This window comes from Zootoca vivipara, chromosome 2 (assembly GCF_965207765.1).
Source record: "Zootoca vivipara chromosome 2, rZooViv2.hap1.1, whole genome shotgun sequence".
NCBI classification, from domain to species: Eukaryota; Metazoa; Chordata; class Lepidosauria; order Squamata; family Lacertidae; genus Zootoca; species Zootoca vivipara.
Window position 1 is genome coordinate 37777763 of NC_142584.1, and position 23290 is coordinate 37801052.

Consider the following 23290-nt stretch of genomic DNA (forward strand, 5'->3'; position numbering starts at 1 on the left):
CCTGTTAGCTGGGGATGATGGGAGTTGTAGTCCCAAAACATCTGTAGGGCCGAGTTTGCCTATGCCTGATGTAGACAATCCTGAGCTGGAGGGACCGATCTTCTGACTCCACATAAGGCAGATTCCTACACTCTGATCTTGCCAGGGACTGCTGGGGTTAGCATTCCAATGCATCACTGCACCCTTGAACACAATAGCTTTCGAGAGCCTTTCCAAATGTGGAATTGCTGCTATGATTCTAAGCTTTTTGTCTTTTTAGCAGAGGCAAATTAAAGATGCACACAGAGCAGTAGAGTTGCACAACACAGAATACATTGTGAAGGAGGAGGGACATAACACAGTTCTCTGAACTGAAATTTCAAACAGAATACATCACAAACATAAATACAAATGTGCCAGGCCTGGGGTTCACAGCGCCATGTGACTAAGCACCAACTGAAACCAATGCAAACAATAGGCACTTGGATCTATGGGCAATAATACTATGGGAAGGTCTGACTATTTCAAACAAAATGAACTATTATCTCCTTTAGGAGCAGCAAGGGCTTCTAAGCTTTGAAAAGCACATCAACTTAAAAAAGAACAGTTCAGAACTGGAATCTTTGTCTAGTGGCAGCTGCTATTAGGTGTTAGTGGACATGGGGGTACTTCCAGCGAAGGATGGCACCATCAGCGCTCACGCTCACAATGTACTTGTTGTTAGGGCAGATCTTCAGGCGGGTGATGCTGCCACTGTGGCCAACCCCAACAAACGTCACTTCACCCTCGTTGTAATCCCACACTTTCACTAGGTGGTCATCACCTCCTGAAGGGGACAGAAGGAAGGAAGGAAGGTTAGACTTTGTGAAAGACTGCCAGCATTTCACTGAAGGAATAAGCAAAGAAAAGGGGCAGCTGCAACAAAATCCCGGAGTTTGGAGAGAGCTCCTGCTCAAGGTTTCAGGCAGCCTGCCCAAGTGCCCATGGCAATGTATTTCAGGAGTCCCAATCAGCACCGAAGTGTCCTCAACAACACACAACCCTTCATGCTTACCAAGGCTCTCCCAATTTTTATTTTTAGAAGTTTGGGGGTATTTTGTTGGGAGGAATTGCTTTTCTTGTCCATGTTTTTATTAGTTTTGGGAGGGCGTGGATGTTTTTCCTGGGTTGGGGAGGGGAGGTGATTCTGAGCATTGCGTCTTTTCTTCTGTGTGATCAATTATGTTGTGGTGCAGGTTGAGGTTCTTAGCTTTCCCAATGTACTCCCGGGCCCCGAAAGGTTGGAGAACCATGATCTATATCATTAAGTCATCTGCACCACTTCGTCCCCTTCTAACAGTTAGCGCTCTGAGTCAGTAAAGCCTACTCAGCCCTCAGTAAGTTGCTTTGGGTCTCCTCTCTCCTCAGGATATTTTCCAAAGAGTTCTTGTAGTTATGCAAACCTTTGACTTCCCCCAAGGCTGCTGATACCTTTGTTTTGTGGGTGGGTGGTGCCATTTTGGAAACAAAAGGATCCATACTCAGAGAAACAGTATATATAGAATGAATTTTGGGACTAAAATGGGCTGGGAAATGGTAGTCAGGAGTGTAAGTTGTGCAACATGAATGGAGGAAAGGAGCCACAAGCATGCTTCATGAATGAAGTCTATGGGGAGCAACTCCTTAATCCAACAATGGATTTCAACAGGGACCTGGGAGTGCAGTCATTCATGATAATGATTATCATAGAAGCCTATACAAGTCTACTCAAAATTAAGCACCATTGAGTTCAACTGAGCTTATTCCCAGGAAAATGAGTATAGAATTGCAGCCTTTCAGAAGTTGCCCACCACCACATTTTTCAAAGTCAAATCTCATTTTCTTTCTTTTTGCCTTTACAGAGTATATCTGATTTCTTTAGTTTCAGTTCTCAATAGCACGAGATCTTGTCAGGAATGAATGAGCAAAGGAGCAAGTATCTCTGCAGAAGGAGAACAATGCCTCTCCAGTATAAGGTTCATTTTTAAAAATGCAACTTACCAGTGACAAAGACGATTCCATCTGATGTAATATCCATCCCATTGATAGAACCAGACAGGGAGCCCTCCAGGTCTCTGATTGGAGACCCATCAAACACCTCCCAGTAACCAATCTAGAAACCAGAAGAAAACCTGTGTGAGAGAGCCTTCCTCTGTGCAGCAACAAGTAACCTATTTCATACATTTACTCCAAGAGATGTATGAGACATGCAGCCGGGTACTTGGGCAGTAACCCGTCTTGCTGGGCTCATGTCCCAATGTTTCCTTTACTCACCTTCCGGTCTGTGCCACTTGTAATAAGCTGATGCTCATCAGGATGGTAACACACACATTTGAACAAGGTGTTGGCCAAGATCATCTGACGCCTCATGAAGCGACTGGGGGTGGGGGGGGGGAAAACACCCAGTGTTTCTGAGGTTACGTATTGTTAGGTTTAAACAGAGCCCTCCACCAATAACTCTTATATTTCAGACCCTTATCTACTGATCGGTGATTTATAAAATAGCCAAGTCCCCTTCAACTGCAGAGGCATGCACTGAAATCCCAGAAGTCCCTGGAGTCCCCCTGCTTTTTTTCCCCTTTTTTGGTCTCTTCAAGATAACCCTCTTAGTTGAAATAAGAAATTAGCACAATACTGTGGCTGCAGACAGCCACGATTCCAAGCAAGAATGGCCTTACACAAGATCCCAGATAATGCATGTTCCGTCAATACTGGCCGTGACACACTCCTGGTTATTTTTCTTGATCTTGATGCATGAAATAGAAGAGATGTGCTCTTTCATGACCTCTTCCAGTTTGCGCGTCTCCTTGCCAACCTCCCATACTCTCACCTGTAACCCAAAAGCGGAATCTTCAGAAAATGCATTTCTATAGTGTCTTTCTCTAAGTGCTTTATCTTGGCAATCTATAAATATCCCGTATATTTTGGGGCCAGTATCATTATCCCCTGTTATAATGTGGACTATAGTTGAGGAATTGGTCTGCTTAAGGCTACTTGGAAAAAAGCATTCATGGTTGAAATGAAATTTCAACATGGGGCTTGAGCTTCATAGGCTCTTGGGTCTGCTCTGCCACAGGATATATACACCACACAGTTATTCAGCATGCAATGGCGCACAACTGGCCATGTGTCTCATTAAAAAGAAATATGTTCTAGGTAGGAATCAATCAATACAAAAGTTGGTGAAATCTGCAAAGTAGTTCCAAGGACTTTGAGGGCTCATTACCTGGCCTTCGCCTCCACCACTGATGATTCTTTTGCCGTCACTTGTGGCAGCCACAGCCGTCACACCCATGCTATGAGCATGTTCGATCACATACATTAGCCGCCCAGTTTCTGGGGTGAAGGCACGGATCTTCCCATCATTCCATGCTAATATAATATAGAAAGATTTTGCTAAGTCTCTTCCACTTTTCCTTCCTTCACCTGGTGTTCTGCTTCTTTCACAGTCATTATGGCTGGATGCAGCAAGAAAATGGACAGTTCTACTACAGAGCTCACCAATGTCCAGATCATATGGCTTTGATGATCTGCTCTCGCCAAGGAAAATGCTAAGGAAAAGATATGGCACTCACAGCATCACTCTTCAGCAGGTGATTTCTATGTAAGAAGCCGCAGCCACAGAGTTTAGGTCTGTGAGGATTCAACAAAACTACTCTCTCTCTGTTCCATGATTCCAAATTATGCAGTGGACAATTGTAGCTTAATTACCCATAATGCAACAGCAGTAGTTCTACAAAGACCTTAGAAAGCACTGGGCAGACTCTAATGACAGAAGGACAATTTAAAACAGAGGGCAACTGGCTGTGGATACAATTCTACAATAAACTGGAACATGCAAAATGTATTTACCTGAAATGATGCTCTTGCCATCCCTCATAAAATCTATGGCATGGCAGGTCATGTTGGGGACTGTTATTCGTAGCAGCTCCCTGTTTTCAGGTGTATACCACACACGGATATCATTCTTGGAGCAGGTAGCAAACAAGTCAGATGTACCACTATGGGAGGCAGAGAATCTGGCTTAGGAAGATTCAAACAGAATTTATGCTAACTCTCAATAACCGCAGTATTAAAATGCCAGAGCTGAGCCACTGGGCCATATTCCCCTGAAGACCTTTCTCATTCAGAACACCCAAAATAATTGTTTTAAGAAGGAACTTGACATGCCTGTGTCCAACTCAAAAGTGAATGTTATAATCAGATTATAGCAAATCCACACAGTGATAAACCAATAATCGAGAATAAGATCTAACCATTTTCAAACTGGCTCTCAAGGTAATTCAGAAATGGATGAGATGGTTGCCACTTTGACTGGTGCTCCTGGACGCAAGGGAGAAACGTGCTAAGAGGAAGGCATGCTTGGCAAATTCACACCATGATCAACCCCGCCTGGAAACCAATGTCCCCACTGTGGAAGGACGCGTGGATCCAGAATTGGCCTCCACAGTCACTTACGGACTCATTGTAAAAACCGTGTTTATGGAAGACAATCTTATTTGGATACGAGTGATCGCCAAAGAGGAAGACCAGTTCCGGGCAATTCTGATGGAAACCAGAGCAGCAGCTCGAGGGAGCGGATGTGAGTAGGAAAAGGGGCTCCCTCCAAGGTAAGGGACTTGTCACACTTCCCCCTCCACATGTTCAGAACCTCCAGGTTGACTGCTCAAAGGAGTTGCTTGATCTGGGATAGGGCAAACCCTTTCCCTAATGCTGCGCTTGGACTGAAAGCCCTTACGGCAGGGATGAGGAACCTGTTGCCCTCCAGATGTTGTTGAGCTCCACTTCCCATCAGCCGCAGCCAGTATGGCCAATGGTCAGGGATGATGGGAGTTGCAGTGCTGCAACATTTGTAGGGCCACAAATTCCCCAGCAGAGAGACATGCGCTAAGAATGTGCTAAGCATGTGCTAATAATGTTTAAAGCCTCAGCTTTGAGGACATTGCATTTCAGTGCCCTTCATGGCTACCTGTCACACCTTAGCTTCCAGTCTTGTTTCGTCACTCCCATGGGCTCTTTTCTTCCATTCCACTTAGAAATAAATAAATAAATGAATGAATAAATAAATATTATTTATAACCCCACCCATCTGGCTGGGTTTTCCCAGCCCCTCTGGGCAGCTTCCATCAGAATAATAATAATCGAGTGGTATATAAATGCCTTAAACAAATAAACCCTCATAATCTTTGCTTAAAAGAAAATTCTTCTGTCAATCTCATATTAGAGTCAAGCAGTCCATCCTCTGTACATAGAACAGTAGAATACTACAATCACTATGAAGTATTTCAGAAAGTTTCAAGACAGAAAAGAATAGTTCACAGGTTGCACTGCATCCTGCTCAGGAAGAGAAAAGAGATGAGTAATTCAAGTGAAAGCAAACAATAGCCATGCCATCAAGCTCATCTGAACAGCTCTCACACAGGAGGCATGAATCACACGCAAGCGTCGGATTACTGTAAACCTCACAGGACTGTCTCATTAAACAGAAGATATGTCTGTTGGCACTCCGATGACAAGAGCGACCTGCAATTGTTCCCAGCACTCGTCTTGATGTAACTTAGCAAAATGTTTGACACTGCATGAAAGGTAGGGCAAGGGAGACAGCTGTGGCCTACAAAACCCACCGTGTCTTTCTGCCCCATACTGTCAGGCTCCATTTGCAGGAGACAGCAACTGAACCATCATTTCGAAGAAATGTCACGGTCTCAGTACTGACAGCAAATGGGAATTCACCTGCCTATTCATGAGGGGAATTCGAACAGATGATGAGCTAGGACAGACAGCACAGCATATGGCACACCCAGAATCTAACCAAGCAAACTACCTTGTGAAACACAATATTGCCACTGCAGTGTTAGCCATGGATTAGTTTACGTTCAGCGCTTTAGAGGTGGAAAAGAGGGCAGTCAGACATGCAACGATAAATAAAATGCCATTCAACTGCGTGAAATGCATCCTTGTTTCTTTGTTGTAAGCTGCTTTCAGCATGAATTTTGAGTGAAAAAGTGGCATACAAATAAAATGAATGAATGAATGTCCCAGCTACATGGAATCAGATTTTTCCCAATGTGGCTCTCACATTCCCATGGACAGATTGGCCACATGGTGGGGGAAATTTAAGTGGGTCTTTCTCATGGGACCAGTGTGATTCTGCACACCTGACTGAATCAATTACATACAACCCCAATTATAAGGGAACTTTTCATGGAAAAATAGCTTCCACGAAGCTGGGGCTGCATGTAAAGGACACCTCAGAAATGAAATGGAATCTTTTCACAGAAATGCTCCAAAGGCCTTGCAGACCCAGAAATAACATGAAGAAGACTGTACATATTTTTGTTAACATTGTGTATAAATCTACTTGCAATGCAGAATTTGACAGGTGTCTAGTCATAACAGAAAGGTAAGAGAATGCGAGGGCCATATTTGCTGAAACATCAATGAGCAAAGCAAATTTTATTGGAGAGCCGCACTAGCGAGAGTGTAACACACACCCACACACCCGCCAAGCTCCTTTATGTGAGTATCCAGCTGATTCTTTCCATTCATCCTTGTCCAAAGTATTCTATTCTCTAAATTCTCTTCTTTTCCCCAGAATATGCCAAACCCAGAGCACTGGGATTGAATAGACCTTGGGCTTATTAGAAAGAACCACCAACTTGAGGGTTGCTTCCAACATTATTTCTTTAATAGGTGTGGGAAAACATATGTGTGCATTACTTTCCTTATGTTTTTCCATGCATCGTAATACATTGGTTTGCATGCCGATGTCTTTGAAAATAACATAAGCAGAAATGCTATGGTACGTCTCTGTGCAATGTCAGCATAGGGCGTCTTATCCAAAGCTCCAAGGCAGAGCTATTGTAACCATGCAGAGAAAGCAGAGAGAAAGCCCACAAAGAATCAGATAGTAAAACCACAACCTGGTGCATGCCAGACTACAACCCTCTAACCCAGTGTTTCTCAACCACTGTTCCGTGGCACACTAGTGTGCTGCGAGATGTTGCCTGGTGTGCCGTGGGAGAATTACTTTATATATAGTCAATATAGGAACAGAGTTAATTTTTTAAACATTTTCTAATGGTGGTGTGCCTCATGATTTTTTTCATGAAACAAGTGTGCCTTTGCCCAAAAAAGGTTGAGAAACACTGCTCTAACCCCATTCCGTTGCTTTCTTGTCTGTCCTGCTTCCTGGAATTTCCTCCAGGCTAGAGCCTAGTTTACTAGCTGGTTTTGTTAACCCTAAGTAAGTGCTCCCCTTTGCAAATCAGTGAACATACAGGACCATCCAAATGATTGCTGCCTATCAAACCCACCATACATGCTGCCTACCAAACCCACCATACCTGCAGGATAAACAAGATTCTTTGGATCATACTTACTATGGAAAAATGATATCATGGATGGCCTCATTGTGGCAGGTGGCTATGAGCTCATCCCTAAAGTCCGAATACGAGAACCGATAAATCTGTGCCTCGTCAGTGCCCACAAAAAACTGGTGCCCCTGCCCTCGTGGCGTAATGGATGTGACGGCACCTTCCAGCTGAACTTTTCTGTAAAGCCAAAAGAAAGTTTGGTACTGAAAATGACTTTTTAAAAAGACCATTCATCCTTCCCAGGCCTTGCTTGTTTAAGTTAATGCTTGTTTTCTGCATTGTTATCCTTTCTTCCACCAATAGCCCATGGTAAGACCTGGCTTCACTACCCAGTCTGTAAATTGAGAGATTAGGAAGCATTTAATGTTCCTATTTCTCCTATTAATTGTTGTTGTTGTTAATGCTTCTTTGTGATTTTTTTTTTTAAAAAATCATGTTCCGGGAAAAAGCTGTGGATATTTTCCAAAATCTATTAACTGAAATAGGCTGAAAAATAAAATTGGTTTATTTTTGAGCACAACTGGATGACAAGGATGTTGTTGTTGTTTAGTCGTTTAGTCGTGTCCGACTCTTCGTGACCCCATGGACCATAGCACGCCAGGCACTCCTGTCTTGCACTGCCTCCCGCAGTTTGGTCAAACTCATGTTCGTAGCTTCGAGAACACTGTCCAACCATCTTGTCCTCTGTCGTCCCCTTCTCCTAGTGCCCTCAATCTTTCCCAACATCAGGGTCTTTTCCAAGGATTCTTCTCTTCTCATGAGGTGGCCAAAGTATTGGAGCCTCAGCTTCACGATCTGTCCTTCCAGGGAGCACTCAGGGCTGATTTCCTTAAGAATGGATAGGTTTGATCTTCTAGCAGTCCATGGGACTCTCAAGAGTCTCCTCCAGCACCATAATTCAAAAGCATCAATTCTTCGACGATCAGCCTTCTTTATGGTCCAGCTCTCACTTCCATACATCACTACTGGGAAAACCATAGCTTTAACTATACGGACCTTTGTCGGCAAAGTGATGTCTCTGCTTTTTAAGATGCTGTCTAGGTTTGTCATTGCTTTTCTCCCAAGAAGCAGGCGTCTTTTAATTTCGTGACTGCTGTCACCATCTGCAGTGATCAAGGAGCCCAAGAAAGTAAAATCTCTCACTGCCTCCATTTCTTCCCCTTCTATTTGCCAGGAGGTGATGGGACCAGTGGCCATGATCTTGGTTTTTTTGATGTTGAGCTTCAGACCATATTTTGCGCTCTCCTCTTTCACCCTCATTAAAAGGTTCTTTAATTCCTCCTCGCTTTCTGCCATCAAGGTTGTGTCATCTGATTTCTCAGGATGACAAGGATACACTTTAACAAATCTATAGTTCCATATTGGATTTTGTGAACTGAAAGCCATCAAATTAAGCTAGCAACTCTTGTGTGAAGATCCATATTTAGTGATATTGGTCTGAAGTTCTCTTGACAAAATGGAACTTCTAATTTCATTTTCCAATCAAAAGCTCTCTTTTCTAGCGGTCTAGCTAAGGGCACCAACACTCTATTCTCTAGTTTCTCTGCTTACAAAGTAGCAACAAAATGTATTTGGCATTCAAAATAAAATTCAAATTTTTAATAAATTCAAAACTGACTCACATCATCCCATGGAAGAAGTTGGTGCCATAATGTAATCATACATTTAGTTCATTGTCCTCTAAAATATGATCATTAAGCCTGCTGTCCTATTGGAAGCAAGTCCCATTGAACTCAGCTTATCTGAAGTCCAGCACCATCTAACTAAAGCTCACACTAAACAACTGTGAATTGCTGTACCATAGTATACCAGGGTGCACTAATATCCTTGCTAATGAATGTTCAGAAACTCACTTTATTACTTTATAGTTAGATTCTGAACAAAGAGCTACAATTCCAGCTCCTGTACCAATGATTAAGTCTCCCGTCTTCAGCAATAGCAAAGATGTCACTCCCTGTAGGGGAAAAAAAGCAGGATTAAGACACATATGCTAGCCAAATCACTGTATTTGTGCAGGATGATTGGACAGATCAGAGTATTTGCCTTGCTATCTGAGGTGGTGTGTATGCAATTAAGATTGCTCTTTTACCAGTGCTGACTTATCAAAAGGGGGAAAGTTGTTGTTATCCAGCAATGGAAAAGTAACCAAGGAAAGAAACACATTTTACAGCTCTATTCATATCAGGTTGGACACCACCTCCCTGGACAGACAAGCACATTCATTTTATGTGGTCCACTAGTATTTGTGGTAAGCACATAAAATGTGATGTGCATTCCTCAACACAAAGTGTGTATCTGCAGGAAGTGGGAGCTCCACAGTGTTCAGGTTCAGCAGGCTCTTCCTGAATCTTTTTCTGGGTGGTGGTGGTGGTGTGTGTCTCCCCTTCACAATGCATGCACTTAGTTCAGCCTTTTCCTGAGAAGTCACATAAAATGTCAGTGCCTTTTAGAGTTAAATATCTAATTCATGAAAATATAGACATAAATTTAGGAGATGAACACTAACAGGATGAGCTTTTGAGAATGGATGGACAGGGCATGTAGAATGCTGAATGACAATGAAGAAGGAAGGACTGTAAAGCAGGTAAGAGGAAGATCATGACAAGAAGTCTTCATTAAGATTATTTACATCATAAGAGAGGTCTGAGTGTTTCATTGCTCATTTAGCATTCACGTAAGAACTTCCTTCCTGAACCAGATTAATAGTTTATGCAGCCCTCTATCTTCTTTCCAAAATGTCTCCATTTGTCATTTCTGCATTTATTTCAGCATAGGGCACCAATGGATGATTCTCCTCCTCCCTTGATTATTTCCAGGTTTTTACTGCCAAACACTTTGGGACACCCTCAGCAATCTAAGGTTTGATTCATATCGCAGAGGTAGCTAACTTGAGGTCCACCAGATGTTGTTGATATAATGACCTACAACTCACAGAGACTATGAGCTGTGTGGCAGAGAAGAACAAGGCTCCATCTTTGTCCTTGACAGAAGAACTTCCAGGACCATGATCAGCACAGCCCCAGCTAAGGGACAGAGCCTTGCCAGTCTCTTCCAATTTGAAGATGACTCCCATTGCACCATTGTCTTTCCAGCTCCCTAGGGGTAAAAGGCTGCAAAATACAGTCCCTCAAAATGCAGCCAAGCTCCCCTGGGGAGGCAGAGCTTATTGCACTACAATCCGGACAACTTACAGAAATTGGAGCTAGGTCCTTGGCGACACAGCAGGCTGCAAAGATACCATAGCAGGATATTGGAACTATCCAAGGTCCTGCAAGTGTTCCAAGTGCTTTCAATTCCTGCCTTGGCATCTTGGTGGGGCACTGTTACACTTTCCATGAGCCTTGAGCTCTTGTAGTTTAAGACAGTTGAATTTCAGCTCCCATCAGCACCAACCAGAATGGCCAATGATCAGGGAAGACAGGAATTGTAGTCCAAAATCATCTTGAAGATAACAGGTTCATCACCTCTGTCATATATGCAGCCAATCACATGAACATTTATGAGCAGAGCTCTTGTGAAGTCTGGGTACATTTTAACCATGCAATCACAACCTCATAGTCTTCCTCAAACCGACAGTCCAAAACATCTGGAAGACACAGCTCCCATTATCCCAGACCATTATGTTTCATGTCGGGGATCAATGTGAATTGTAATCAAAAACATATTGGGGGGGGCAACAGTTTGGAAAATGTCATATTGTTTCAGTGTTCCAAGATGTAGGGTTGCCATATTTCAAGAAGTAAAAATCCAGACACCCCCCAAAAATTGCTGAGCTGTTTTTTAAGAAAACGCCCCAAAAACATTATTTTTGCTGCCTTCCAGAAATTCCCACCGAATTACCAAATGTAATGCCCTTCTAAAACAAAGAGGCATAGAAGAAACATCTGTGAATGGTGTGGAACAAATATTAGTCAAATGGTAGGTGCTCCTTCACTCTATAAATTATTATCCAGAAGCAGGATTACTTTTAAACACAAATCTTACTTAGGTATGTCAACAGGACTTTACAAGTCTCCAAATATCAAATCCGCATCAGCTCTGTTTTTTGATATGTTGCAAGATACTACTTTTTAAGACAGGACCTGGTTTGGGGGGGGGGACACAGGTGGCACAATTACATATAAATTCTCTTACATTTGAGAAGTTTCATGATGACAGGTTTTCACTACCTTGCTAGGTAATGTGTGGTGTTAACACAATCCTGTCAGAGCTCTGATTTTCCTGGATAGACTGCTGACAACACTCAGTCCTAAACAGCTTGACTTGGAAGCAAGTTCCAATTATTGCAACCGAATCATATGAGAAACCAACTAACAGCTACCAAAAAAGAGAATCTTCAGATGGACAAAGCCTGCCTATGATGACAGTCCCTTGAATCACAGTGAGAAAGCAGATAGCTTTATAATCCACACTTGTTATTCATAATGCTCAGTAGTTCATATGAATGATGCAATACTCCGCTTTACACCCTGCCATTTCCCTTGTGAGCTAAACACAAAGGCTGCTGGATGGCTTAACATTTCTTTTCTTATTTACTTGTTACATAAAGAAATCACAGCCATGACTGATTCTGATTACAAGAGATAACTTCCCAGCCAAATAAAGCTCACTTATTTCCCTGCTGGTAAATGAAGCTCTGCTTCCATCCTAATTGCTTTCAAATGTAAACACCCCAGTCTCTCTGATAACCCCTTTCCAAGCCCCACAATTCTTTCTTTTTACTTGAATAACTCAGGCTGCAATGTGTCTATAGTGAAATGCCTTTTTCCTTACTTTGCTTTCAAAGCATCTTTCATCGTCAGTTGAAAATAAAACCATATTCAGATAGTTACAGTATTGATAACTCGGTGTGGAACATCTCTGCTGCCTGCTTCAATACATTTCCCATTAAACCAACTATAAAAAAAAATCCCAATGATTTAAATGGCAATATAATTGTTTTGTTTTATTTCTTTTTAATTTGAAGCCCATCCTTCATCGGGTTAATGATCCCAGGGCAGGTTACAGTATGGAAAGATTTAAAAAACGATCCCAGTCAAAGAATGAAAGCAGATAAAATATCACAGTCTAAACCATCACTTATTATTTTAAACTGTCTTAAACCTGCTATACTTGACCCCCATCATTTAACAGATCAGCTGAACACCTGAACACCATTAAGTAAACAAGGCTGGCACCAGCTATACTTCAGAAGGGAAGGGCATTCCATAAGTGGGGGTCACCACAAAGAAGGCCCTTCACACATTACATCAAGACGCTAAGAAGGGCCTATCCTGAAGATCTTAAAGACTGGACTTGGAGTCTGGAAACTATCAGCTATATATTTAATGGGGGAATATATTCAAAACTTAAATAAATAAAGGGATTTATGTGAATGGGGTTACTTGCTTTACTTTTTATTTACCTTTTTATTTTATAGCATTTCATTCAGTAGATGTTACTGCAGTTTGTTATATTTAAAGTGAATTAGGAAGCTCTGCTAATGAGATCCAAATTTGATAAAGTACTGAGCTCCAGAAAGCAGCATGAGAGTTTCCTTGTGCGCTACCGGTATTTACAATGTTTTATAGAAAACATGTTTTCATGTACATTCTATCTGAAAGCTGAAGGTTTTTTTTATTAAACCAATTTCCTGTCTTGTGCTTCTGATGATATGGCTAAATCTCTCATAAGTCTGAAAACTAGAGAAAGAAAGAGGTGACGATATAGCAAATAAAAAATCTTTAACAGGGGTTTGGTGACAGGAGATTTTGCTTCATGTCAGATATTTGGATTGTGATGTTCTGCTCCAGTTTTATAGGCCTATGATATCAAATCAACCATTAACATGTCTCTGGCCCATGTGTGTCATACATTAACAGGCAGCATATCCTGGGTCATTCAGACATTAGATTCATGGAGTACAATATCATGACATATAATCTCTTCCTAATGTTTTCATTGGCTCTAGAAAACTACTGTCTGTGCAAACGAGTAAGAATTAACTTGCACATCTCAAACTGTCAAGAACCATCCAAGCTCTGCATCTGTCATCAATGTCATTTATGCAAAAGACTTATAAAGAGCAAACAGAACACGAGGCTCCTAAATTACAGTTGATTAACAAATATATATCTCCCTTTGAATAAAGATTATGACTGATTTATTCACTACAAAAAGTAATTGTCCCTAGTGTGATATCATGCTCATAGAACACCACTGACTTCAAGTGATTGGGTATTGTTGACTTTGTTGATTGGATAATGTATTATATTCTGTCTGAGTACACTGCAGTTGTTTTACTGTGCTTGCCATTGTGATTTTGAATGTTTTAATTATTTTCTTATTTTATGACTAGAAGCTGTCTCAAAGCTGCTTGATGAAGGTGGTGGTGGTGGTGGTGGTGATGATGATGATGATGATATGAGCACAGGCCCAGGAGGGGATAATTATTTGCAAGATGGGTTGAAAAAGATAAAGGAATGAATCCTGATACCATTTTTTTAAAAAGAGTCTTGGGACATCTTAGAAGCTAAAACAAATATTGTGGCATAGGCTTTTGTTGGATAGAGCTACTTCATCATACACATTTTTGTGGCTAGGTCTATATGAAATACCATGAGTATAGCAGAGAGAATAATGTACCTTCCTTCAGGGTATTACTTCATGTATGTAACAAAGCTCTAGTCCACAAAAGCTTATGTGTTTAATCCTCTATAAATGTATATAAATATGTGTTTAATCTTAAAATGCCTCAAGAGTCATATCCTGCAACACACACACAAACAGATATAGAGCAAAACACATATAGATTATGTTAGCAAGACTCCTCTAAGTCAGCATTCCACAAGCTGGTGCACTCCAAATGTTGTTGGACTACAACCCCCATCAGCACCAACCAGCATCGACAATTGATTAAGAGTGATGGGGGCTGTAGTCCAACAACATCTGGAGAGTACAAGTTGAGGGAAGAGTGCTCCAGGTGAGCAGTCCACATCCAAATCGTTGACATAATTTATTAGCCTAGAATGGAGAGGGGAGAGAATCACACTGCTAGCCACATGGTATTTTCCTTCTCCCTTCTGTAGAGAAGAGATGCTGCTCCTCTCGCCATTTAATATTCAGTACCAGTCAATGCAGATGCTGTGCAGTCATAGTTAGAAGGCTTATAATCTACAAAAGGCACATGATGTAAAGGCAAGTATCATAGAGCAGTGAGTGAAATATCAAATCAGGGCGAGTCTAGAGTAACTCAGGGAAAGCTTTGCTAATGAAGTAGGTTTTCAGGAAGAACGGAGGAGAGAAGGGGGAAGCTTTTCCTAATCACAGGATCAGCATAGCACAAGACACAAAGATAGGAATGGGAGAATGGGGAAAGGGAAGCCAAGAGCAGGTCTGGAGTAGTTCTGACTTAGGATGAAGGGGATGCACAGGAAAAAGTGAGTGGGAGGACAGATATGATTGAGAAAGATTGACAACAGAGAGCAAACAGAAAACAAGTAAAGACTAGAATTCTGATACATAGCCAAGAGTCAGTGTATGTAACGAGGAAAAGAGCTGATATAATCATGACAGTGTTGGGAAGGACAGATTAATTTCACCTGGTATTCAAAATTTCCCCCACAAAGATGCTACCATTTGGTCAGGTAGGAAGAGGAGCAGTTAGAAATATGAACAAATTTAGCACCCTACTAGATTTTATGTCAGGAAACCCATGCCCAGATTCCTGTACTCTACTATACATAATACTAGTGCTTTTGTCATTCCTCCTGACAACAGTTCTGAGATATTAACTTTGGGTTATGTCTTTCATGCAGAAGGAACCATGTCTAACCCTGGCATCAACAATTAAATGGATCAAGTAGCAGCTGCCACCAGTTAGCATGACCATACTGAACTAGGTAGACAAACTGTCTGACTTTGTATAAGGCAGCTTACTATATTCCTAATACTAACTGTTAGGGATCCCATTTTACAGTGGGAGATTTGCCCACAGACACTTAGACATACCATAGTTGACTGGAGATGGGAACACGTCCATGCCCAACCATCAGGTAGTCCAGAGAAAAGAAGCTAGGTAAGTGGTAAAACTTCCCTGCAGATACACACCAAAAGGCAAGGCGGAGGTAAGCTCCGTCTGCACCCAAATAACAAGTTGCTCAGAATGAAGTGTCCACCCAAAGCCAGGAGTTTTACACAGGATCAGATGCAACTATATTGGCACTTTGTCACCTGACACCTGCTAAATGTTTGTTACAACCAGGGCTTTTGTTCAGCTGGAACTCAGTTCTGGCACCTCTCAGGTGGGCGCCATTGCCATTATAAGAGAACAAGGGAGGCGTTCATGGTTCTGGCACCTCTTTTTCTAGAAATAGAGCACTGGTTACAACAGTTGGTAGTTGCTATACTATCTGCACGACTACACTCTCTGCTAGTGGAGCACAGCAGCCACTTACCAGGCTGAATTTCTCCTTCACTGGGCCAAAGGTACTCATCAATGTGCTTTTTGTATTGATTTTCAGGACATCACCAGTGGATGTCCCAATATAAAAATAACTGTCATCATCAGTCATCTGGGGAAGAATGAAGAGGAGAAAGATTAGAAGCACACGCCACACCTTTTAAAATTTCAAGTAATAAATTCATTGTCATAATTTCTTTTGAGTGATATAGGATAGAAATTTGATGCCATCTCACATAGGACCTGGAAATCACGGGGGGAAAGGAGTTCTGTGTCTTTATGTCTCAAACACTGCTGCTGTTCAGCTTATTTATTTACACACTCAGAGACAGATGGATGCCAACCAATTTACTTATTTTATTAAATTGTACCCCACACCTTCTAAAATATTATTACTTGGCACAAAGAGACTAAATTGCCAAAAAATACTACCAAGCAATGAAAACAAGTGATAGCAAAGTGAAACACAACAGCAGAGTTCACTAAAGCAGTCCAACTGTTAGATCAGCAGTCTGCTTACCATAACACATGTAACTATTCTTTTCAGCTGCCCTGTTTGACACTCAATTGGTCGGATTTTTCTGTTGGGTAAATCCAATTCCCATATGCGAATGGTTCCACTACAGCAAAAAAAAAAAAGAATAGAAACAAATAAATAGAAACAAATGTCACACAAATTTCTTGATCATAGTATTCAAAGGTGAATTTACTATTTGTCTTCCAGCCTACCAATGCCTGGCAGCTTTGAAAAACTATATGCCAACTAGCGATATGTCACTGCAGTGTATTAAGAAGCTAAACACAAACTCATTCTATTCTCTCGTCATCCAGGGACAGAAGGTGGCACTGCTTGGTTGATTAGATCATTTCAGAGAAAATAAATATGGTATATTTTCTGACCATAACATAAACCTTCCACATACTACATTATTTTCTATGGAAACTGCCTGCAATTGGATATAAGTAGTAATCATTCAAGATACAGCAACCCCCAACAAAAATGCAGGTGACTGATTCCTCTGCCTCACTCTCTATTAAAGCAGATGATTGCATACCATGGGTAATGAAAGAAAGAAACCAGCAATTTCAAAAACACCCTCCTTCCAGTATTAAAAGGCCACAGTGCAGAGCAATTTTACATTGGCTGGCCATTGTAAACGTTATAGGAGGTGTCTGCTATACAACCCCTTTTGTTAATCACAAAATTTGAAGATTTAGCTCTTTCTCAATACAATGGTAAGTTTGAAACTGGTAGAAATTCCCGTCAGGAATCCAAAACCATTCCATCATTACTACTACAGTGGTACCTTGGTTTTAGAACAGCTTAGTTTATGAACAACTTGGAAATAGAACACTGGTGTTCTGGTTTGTGAACTTTGCCTACTGCTGCCATACCTTCCAGCAGTAATGAACATTTCATCCCTGCAGTTGGAACACACCAGTGTGGTAGGGTTCCCAGCACTACGTGCAGCAGCAGGGCTACCACAAATGGCCTCTTTCTTTGGGATGCTCCACACCACCACGCTGCCAAAAAAGGGAAATAATTTTTAGCCAGTCATCCATTCATTTAACATTGTTTTCTGGTCAGTTTACAGCATAACGTGATAAAAATACAATGAAGAACTTCCCACTGAATTATGGCTCCAATGTAAGAATGCACAAAATCAGAATCTTAGAAACATGACACATAGAATTGGGTTCAGGCATAACAACAAACCATGGCATGGCATTACAAAAACAAGCAATCAAGGAGCCTCAGTCTTGCATGCTCCATCCTCCTCCCCTTGCACCTGCTGCTTTCTTATCTTCAAATGCTGGTTTCTGATTCCCATTTACAGGGCAGGCACAAATTATAGGTTGCCAGGTCAGATAAAATGTTTCAAATCAGGAAGATAGGCAGAAAACTATGGAGAACAAGAGGAAGGAGCACACAAAACCCGCAGCTCCTTGACTCCTCATTGAACACTAAGCCATTATTTGGCACAAGTCTAAACTGTTACATAGCTGTTTTAAAGAAACTGATTTTTCCATTTTGAAACACTCTCCCCCAAGTTAAATCTGACTCTCAAAAGATAGTTGGATAGAAGTGAATCTCATCTGGACTATTCCTTAGGACATCAGTACCTTAGAATTAGACTGTAAATTTAACTTTGCCAGTCAATAGGACTGAGACTATTGACTACAACATGGGTAGGACTAAGGCCAGGGGGCCGGATCTGGCTCAATCGCCTTCTAAATCTGGCCCGTGGAGAGTCCGGGAATCAGCGTATTTTTACATGAGTAGAATGCGTCCTTTTATTTAAAATGCATCTCTTGGTTATTTGGGGGACCTGCCTGGTGTTTTTACATGGAAAGGCCGTGAATCAGCCCCCTGCTGAAAAAGTTTGCTGACCCCTGGATTACAACATCACTGCAACATCAGAAAACATACTGATGCCAATATTTCAGGTGTTGCAAGCAGATACACTGTTACCAGGACCCAAACATGGTGGGGGGGAAATGCACTTTACTGGGACTAAGATCAAGGTGGGGTGTGCGTGTGTCCAGCCTAACTTATTTGTGTAAAGAATTAGAGATAGAAAGGCCAACAGTGTAAACAGTAAAACTAGAATAGTCAGACATGATTTGGACTCATTTAATTGATGGAGCAGTTTGCAGGAGCTTTGTCACTTGTGCATATCAGTCTCATTTCAAAATTACAAATACATCATCTGCTAATTTTTCCCAGCTTCCACACATGCATCTTTGGGAAACACATGAGTAGGGGAAAGTAATGTTGGAGTTGTTCTGAAAAGAACTCAAAGCAAATAAATGGAAACAGACATAGACAGACAGGGGTTGTCATCTATTTCACATTTGATTCCTGGTTTATATAATGAAAAAGGAAAAAGAAAGCCATTTTTCAATTAATGTTACCTTCCATCATCCTGACCTCCCAGTGATACTAGGTAAAGGTCATTTGGAGAGAATGCTAGATTTTCAATTTTACCCTTGTGAAGTGAAAGTCGAGTCAACATCTCTTTTTTCTGGTAATCCCATAAAATTATATCAGCCTGGAACACATAGAAATAAGTATCAGCATAAGTAACAACACTTAGGTCAGTTCCAAAACATGTGATGCGAAAGATACTGGAACAAAATAAAACATGAAATTTAAAAAGCCATGAACAACTCATCGTGACAATCCATTAAAATGAGCCCTACAGATCAGCTACAGGCTTACTGAGTAAGAGAGCTTGCTGAATCAGTTACCTAACACAAGCATACCTCACTTTAAAGGCAAATGGCAGGGCCAAGAAGAATGTATCAACACAAGGCAGAAGTGCTGAAAAACATGAATGGTTTACATGATCCATATTTTTAAAGTATTGTCAAGTTTCTATTCAGTCTTCAGTCTAGGTGTTTACATAGTAATTAAGCAACACTGTTGGCTTCCATATAAGGAAGTAAAAGTTTCTAAGGCAGAGATGGCTAACCTGTGGGCCTCCAGATATTTTTAGAGACCAACTCTCATCAGCTGCAGGCAGCATGGTCAGAAATGCTGGGAGCTGTAACCCAACATGGAGAACCACAGGTTAGACACTCCTGCTTGAAGTGATTTGCTCAGGGCCACATACATGGTATGCTATGAAGTAAATCAGAAATTCAACATCTTGCTTCTTGTTTAAAATTTGGCTTGCTGCATCCCACTCCAAATCACATGTTTACAACACACTGGGCCTACATGAAGGTAAATAAAACAAGGTTGTTCAGAGGTATTGTTCATGGGTGTGATGTTATGGGACCTAAACCAGTAGACACAACCTAAAGGCTAAACAACCAGGCCAGTATTGAGAAACCGGATATCAGAACCATGCTTTTGCTAGGTCTTTGGTTTGCTGGGTGTCCAATACATTTTTTAAGAAGTGTCCTTATCCACCTTGAATCCCATGAATGTGATCTGACCAGAAGCCACATAGGATCCACTTGAAGAAACCGTGACACAGGAGACATTGTTGGTGTGACCATGTAGAAAAGCCTGAGTGCGAATATTTATGCCTTGGACAATGACTGTGCAGCCCAAAGGGTAGATGAGGTGCTCTCGATCTGGGTGGCAGATGAGGCCAAAGGGTACATGCCCTGTAAGCAAAGGAAGGACATGAAGAGAAAGTCAGAGTCATGCTCTAGGGAACTCTGAGAATTAGTTAGCTGCACTGAGGTGAGGGAGGGTTCTTCTTAGATACCTTCTACTTTGCTTTCCACATGCAGTAATAATAATAATAATATATTTATTTATACCCCACCCATCTGGCTGGGTTTCCCCAGCCACTCTGGGCGGCTTCCAGCAGAAATATTAAAATACAATAATTTATTAAACATTAAAAGCTTCCCTAAACAGTGCTGCCTTCAGATGTCCTCTAAAAGTCTGGTAGTTGTTTTTCTCTTTGACACCTAGTGTGAGGGCGTTCCACGGGGTGGATGCCACTACTGAGAAGGCCCTCTGCCTGGTTCCCTGTAACTTGGCTTCTCGCAGCGAGGGAACCACCAGAAGGCCCTAAGCACTGGACCTCAGTGTCCGGGCTAAACGATGAGGGTGGAGACGCTCCTTCAGGTAAACTGGACTGAGGCCGTTTAGGGCTGTAAAGGTCAGCACCAACACTGAATTGTGCTCAGAAACATACTGGGAGCCAATGTAGGTCTTTCAAGACCGGTGTTATGTGGTCTCGGCAGCTGCTCCCAGTCACCAGTCTAGCTGCGCATTGTGGATTAAATGACAGTAAATGACAGTTCGTGATAAAACCGTATGAGCACAGGATGTCTGTTCCATGCTAACCCACGTTGCTCAGCATACAGACTGCTCTGCACTTCACCAGTGTTTGATAATGCTTCCTGCCACTCAGATTTTCTCCCAATCTCTCATTCCGCTCTGCTCTTCTCAAGCATTAGGGAATATACTGAACTGAATACAGAGTTTGATCTAGCCCAAAGTTTTAAGGCAAAACTTTGTGCTCAGACCCTTTTTGATCCATACAGATTGGCTCCCAGTCCGCCCTACCTTTGGGCAGAGATCTAAGAGAGAGAAGGTTGTGGTTCTCAGCTGCTTTAAATATTTAACGTATTTTTCCCCAGTTGTGGCTTCTGGGAGAATGCTGAAGGAACTCCCATTTCACAGTCTGAACTGCAATGGGATTGCTGAAAAACATTGATGCTCAAGTCTTTTCCTGCAATTCTGTGCTTCCTCCAAATCAAAACTCATAAGTCTCACTCACTCTGTGAACTGAACTCTACACTTTATGTCCCCACTAAACCCTTTAAAATGCAACTATTGTACTCACTTTCCTTAAAAATAAAAGCACAGTCGCCAATGCTGGTTTTCCATTGTTTGCTTTTCATGGAAAGTTCCCCAAGGTGAGCAAGTATTCTGAACTGAAGCTCCTTTAATATACTACAGACTTACAGAGAATGCCTTCAGCCAGAGAGGGCATCTAGTTTGCTTCCATGAGGACTTTAAAAGCACACCAAATAAAGCCCAGCAACTGATAACTCCTCCATATCCAGACCCCTGAACCAACGCACTTCTCATTTCTTGGTACTGCACCCTAAAGACTCCACTAGACTGTAAACAACGCCCACCGAGGTTATGTCCCAGAACATTATTTTATTTTTGTGTGTTGGTTAGACTTTCCCCTTGGTATGCTCAGAGCAACTAACAAAATAACCATTGCACAAAACAGTTACAGCAGTTTGGTATAAAATCATAAGAGGCACAAGCTTTGTCACAGGAAAGCTTATTCTTGATTGAGACTTGGAAAACTGGATTTGGCCACTTCTCTCTGCCGCTGTCAATTATTCGTCTTGCTGCTGCAGCAAGAATGGAAATGAGAAATGTAGGCATGGAAATGGGAAAGCTAGATTTATTAGCACTACTACCCCTCCCTTCCCCACAACTGGCGGGTAAAGTACGGTATATGCACGTGCAAAAGTTTTTTTTAATATTATATCCCGCCATTCCACAGTTCTGAGAGGCGGTTTTGAAAGCCACAGCTAGGAAAGGCAGGTGCCCCTGAGCATGGGGTAAGAAAGACGGCCCTTCACCAGTTTCCGAAACCGAGGCGTCCCACTTCTCCAGGCACCCAACTTTGAGCCCCGGCACCTTTTCTTTCAGCGAGCGAGCACTCAGCGGCCCTGCCCCCTTCACCTCACTCAGGCACAGGCTACAACCTCCCCGCCCCTCTTCTCGCCTGGTACCATTGAAGCCGATGATCGCCTCCAGCTGGAGGCCTTCCAGTTGTTCTTCGTTAGTGGACCCGCTCTCCCCGTACGGGAGGGCCGCCATGGCCACCTCCTTCAGCGCTCAAAGGTTGTGTACGGCCGTGGCCAAGGAAACCGCGCAGGCGCGCAGGAGGCCCGCGCGCTCTCACACGCCTCAGGACTTCTGCGCGCGGGCGCCTCTTTGGTGGAAGCAAAGGAAGCCGAGCGTGGCTTCGCCCCACAGGAGGAGACGCGTCTCCTGGTTCTTCCTCCTTTTGCGGCGTCCGCAAAGCTACTCGGTCGGCGGGCGAGAGGGGGCATCATTCTGAACTGTGTAGGGCAGCAGGTTCCTTCCTCCTGCAGACGCCTAAGTGGGGACCTCGAGGGTTCCTTCTGGCCAGATCATAATAACCCAGGCACGCTGTTAAGACGCGGGTGCGGAAGGGGCTCTCCAGGCTGCCAGTGGCCACCTGCCCCGCGCCGCTGTCTTGATACAGTTCGTCCTGTATTTCAGGTCTCTCCTCTCTCTCTCCTCTCCAAATGCATATGTTTGAAAGGGGGCGTGAAAGGTCACGGATTTAAGCTCTGGGTTGCAAAGCACAGGCAGATTTACAAATTCACGTGTATGTGTGTGTGCACCCGCACACGTGTGTGTGTGACAAATTCCAGAGGGGCCTTCCTGTTAGGCTGCGATAGGTTGCAATGGATTGCTTTGAAGTCACTTCAGCACCAGATGGAAATAAAATCCCACCCCCCAACCCCCCAGCCTTATCCTGCACTTTGTCAGAACAAAGGTGGCAACCCTAGTTGGACTTCAGTTCCCAGCAACAGCGCCTTTCACCAATGGCCAGTGGAGAGGGATGGTGGGAGTTGGAGTCCAGGAATATATATGCCTCAGCTCCTTGAGGAGAAGCTGCAAATTTCAGCAAAGGATTCATAGAAAGAGTGGGAAAGGCCGGCTTTTCTCTACGTTCTCAAATCCTCCCCCCCCCCCTCCAAAAGTGTTATTTGTCAGTTTAAAAACTGTGATCCTATGCACGTTTACTCAGAAAGTTGTGTTTTATGGGGCTTGTGGCCAGGAAACTATGCATAGAGTGGTATATGGGAAGGCTGAAGGAACTGGGTATGCTTAGCTCAGAGTTGAGGTGTGATGCCGCTCTTCAGATGCCCTTGTCATGCAGAGAAGAGCAAATGGACTTGTTCTTTGCTGCCACAGAGAGCAGCAGACCTAAGGTAAATTTCAGTT

At 42.6% G+C, this 23290-nt stretch overlaps 1 protein-coding gene across 1 annotated transcript; it reads right to left on the reverse strand.

Moving 5' to 3' along the window:
* Positions 1–290: 290 nt before the first annotated feature.
* On the reverse strand, positions 291–22149 carry CFAP52 (cilia and flagella associated protein 52). The gene is made up of 14 exons (XM_035107967.3): positions 22042–22149; positions 19733–19932; positions 18730–18866; positions 17209–17337; positions 16334–16433; positions 15809–15925; positions 9227–9327; positions 7380–7550; positions 3850–3998; positions 3224–3369; positions 2676–2827; positions 2272–2374; positions 1999–2110; positions 291–805 (listed from the first exon to the last, which is right to left on the reverse strand). Exons 1-14 carry the CDS (start codon positions 22127–22129, stop codon positions 630–632), a joined length of 1881 nt encoding a protein of 626 aa, XP_034963858.3. The 5' UTR covers positions 22130–22149; the 3' UTR covers positions 291–629.
* Between the last annotated feature and the right edge of the window lie 1141 nt (positions 22150–23290).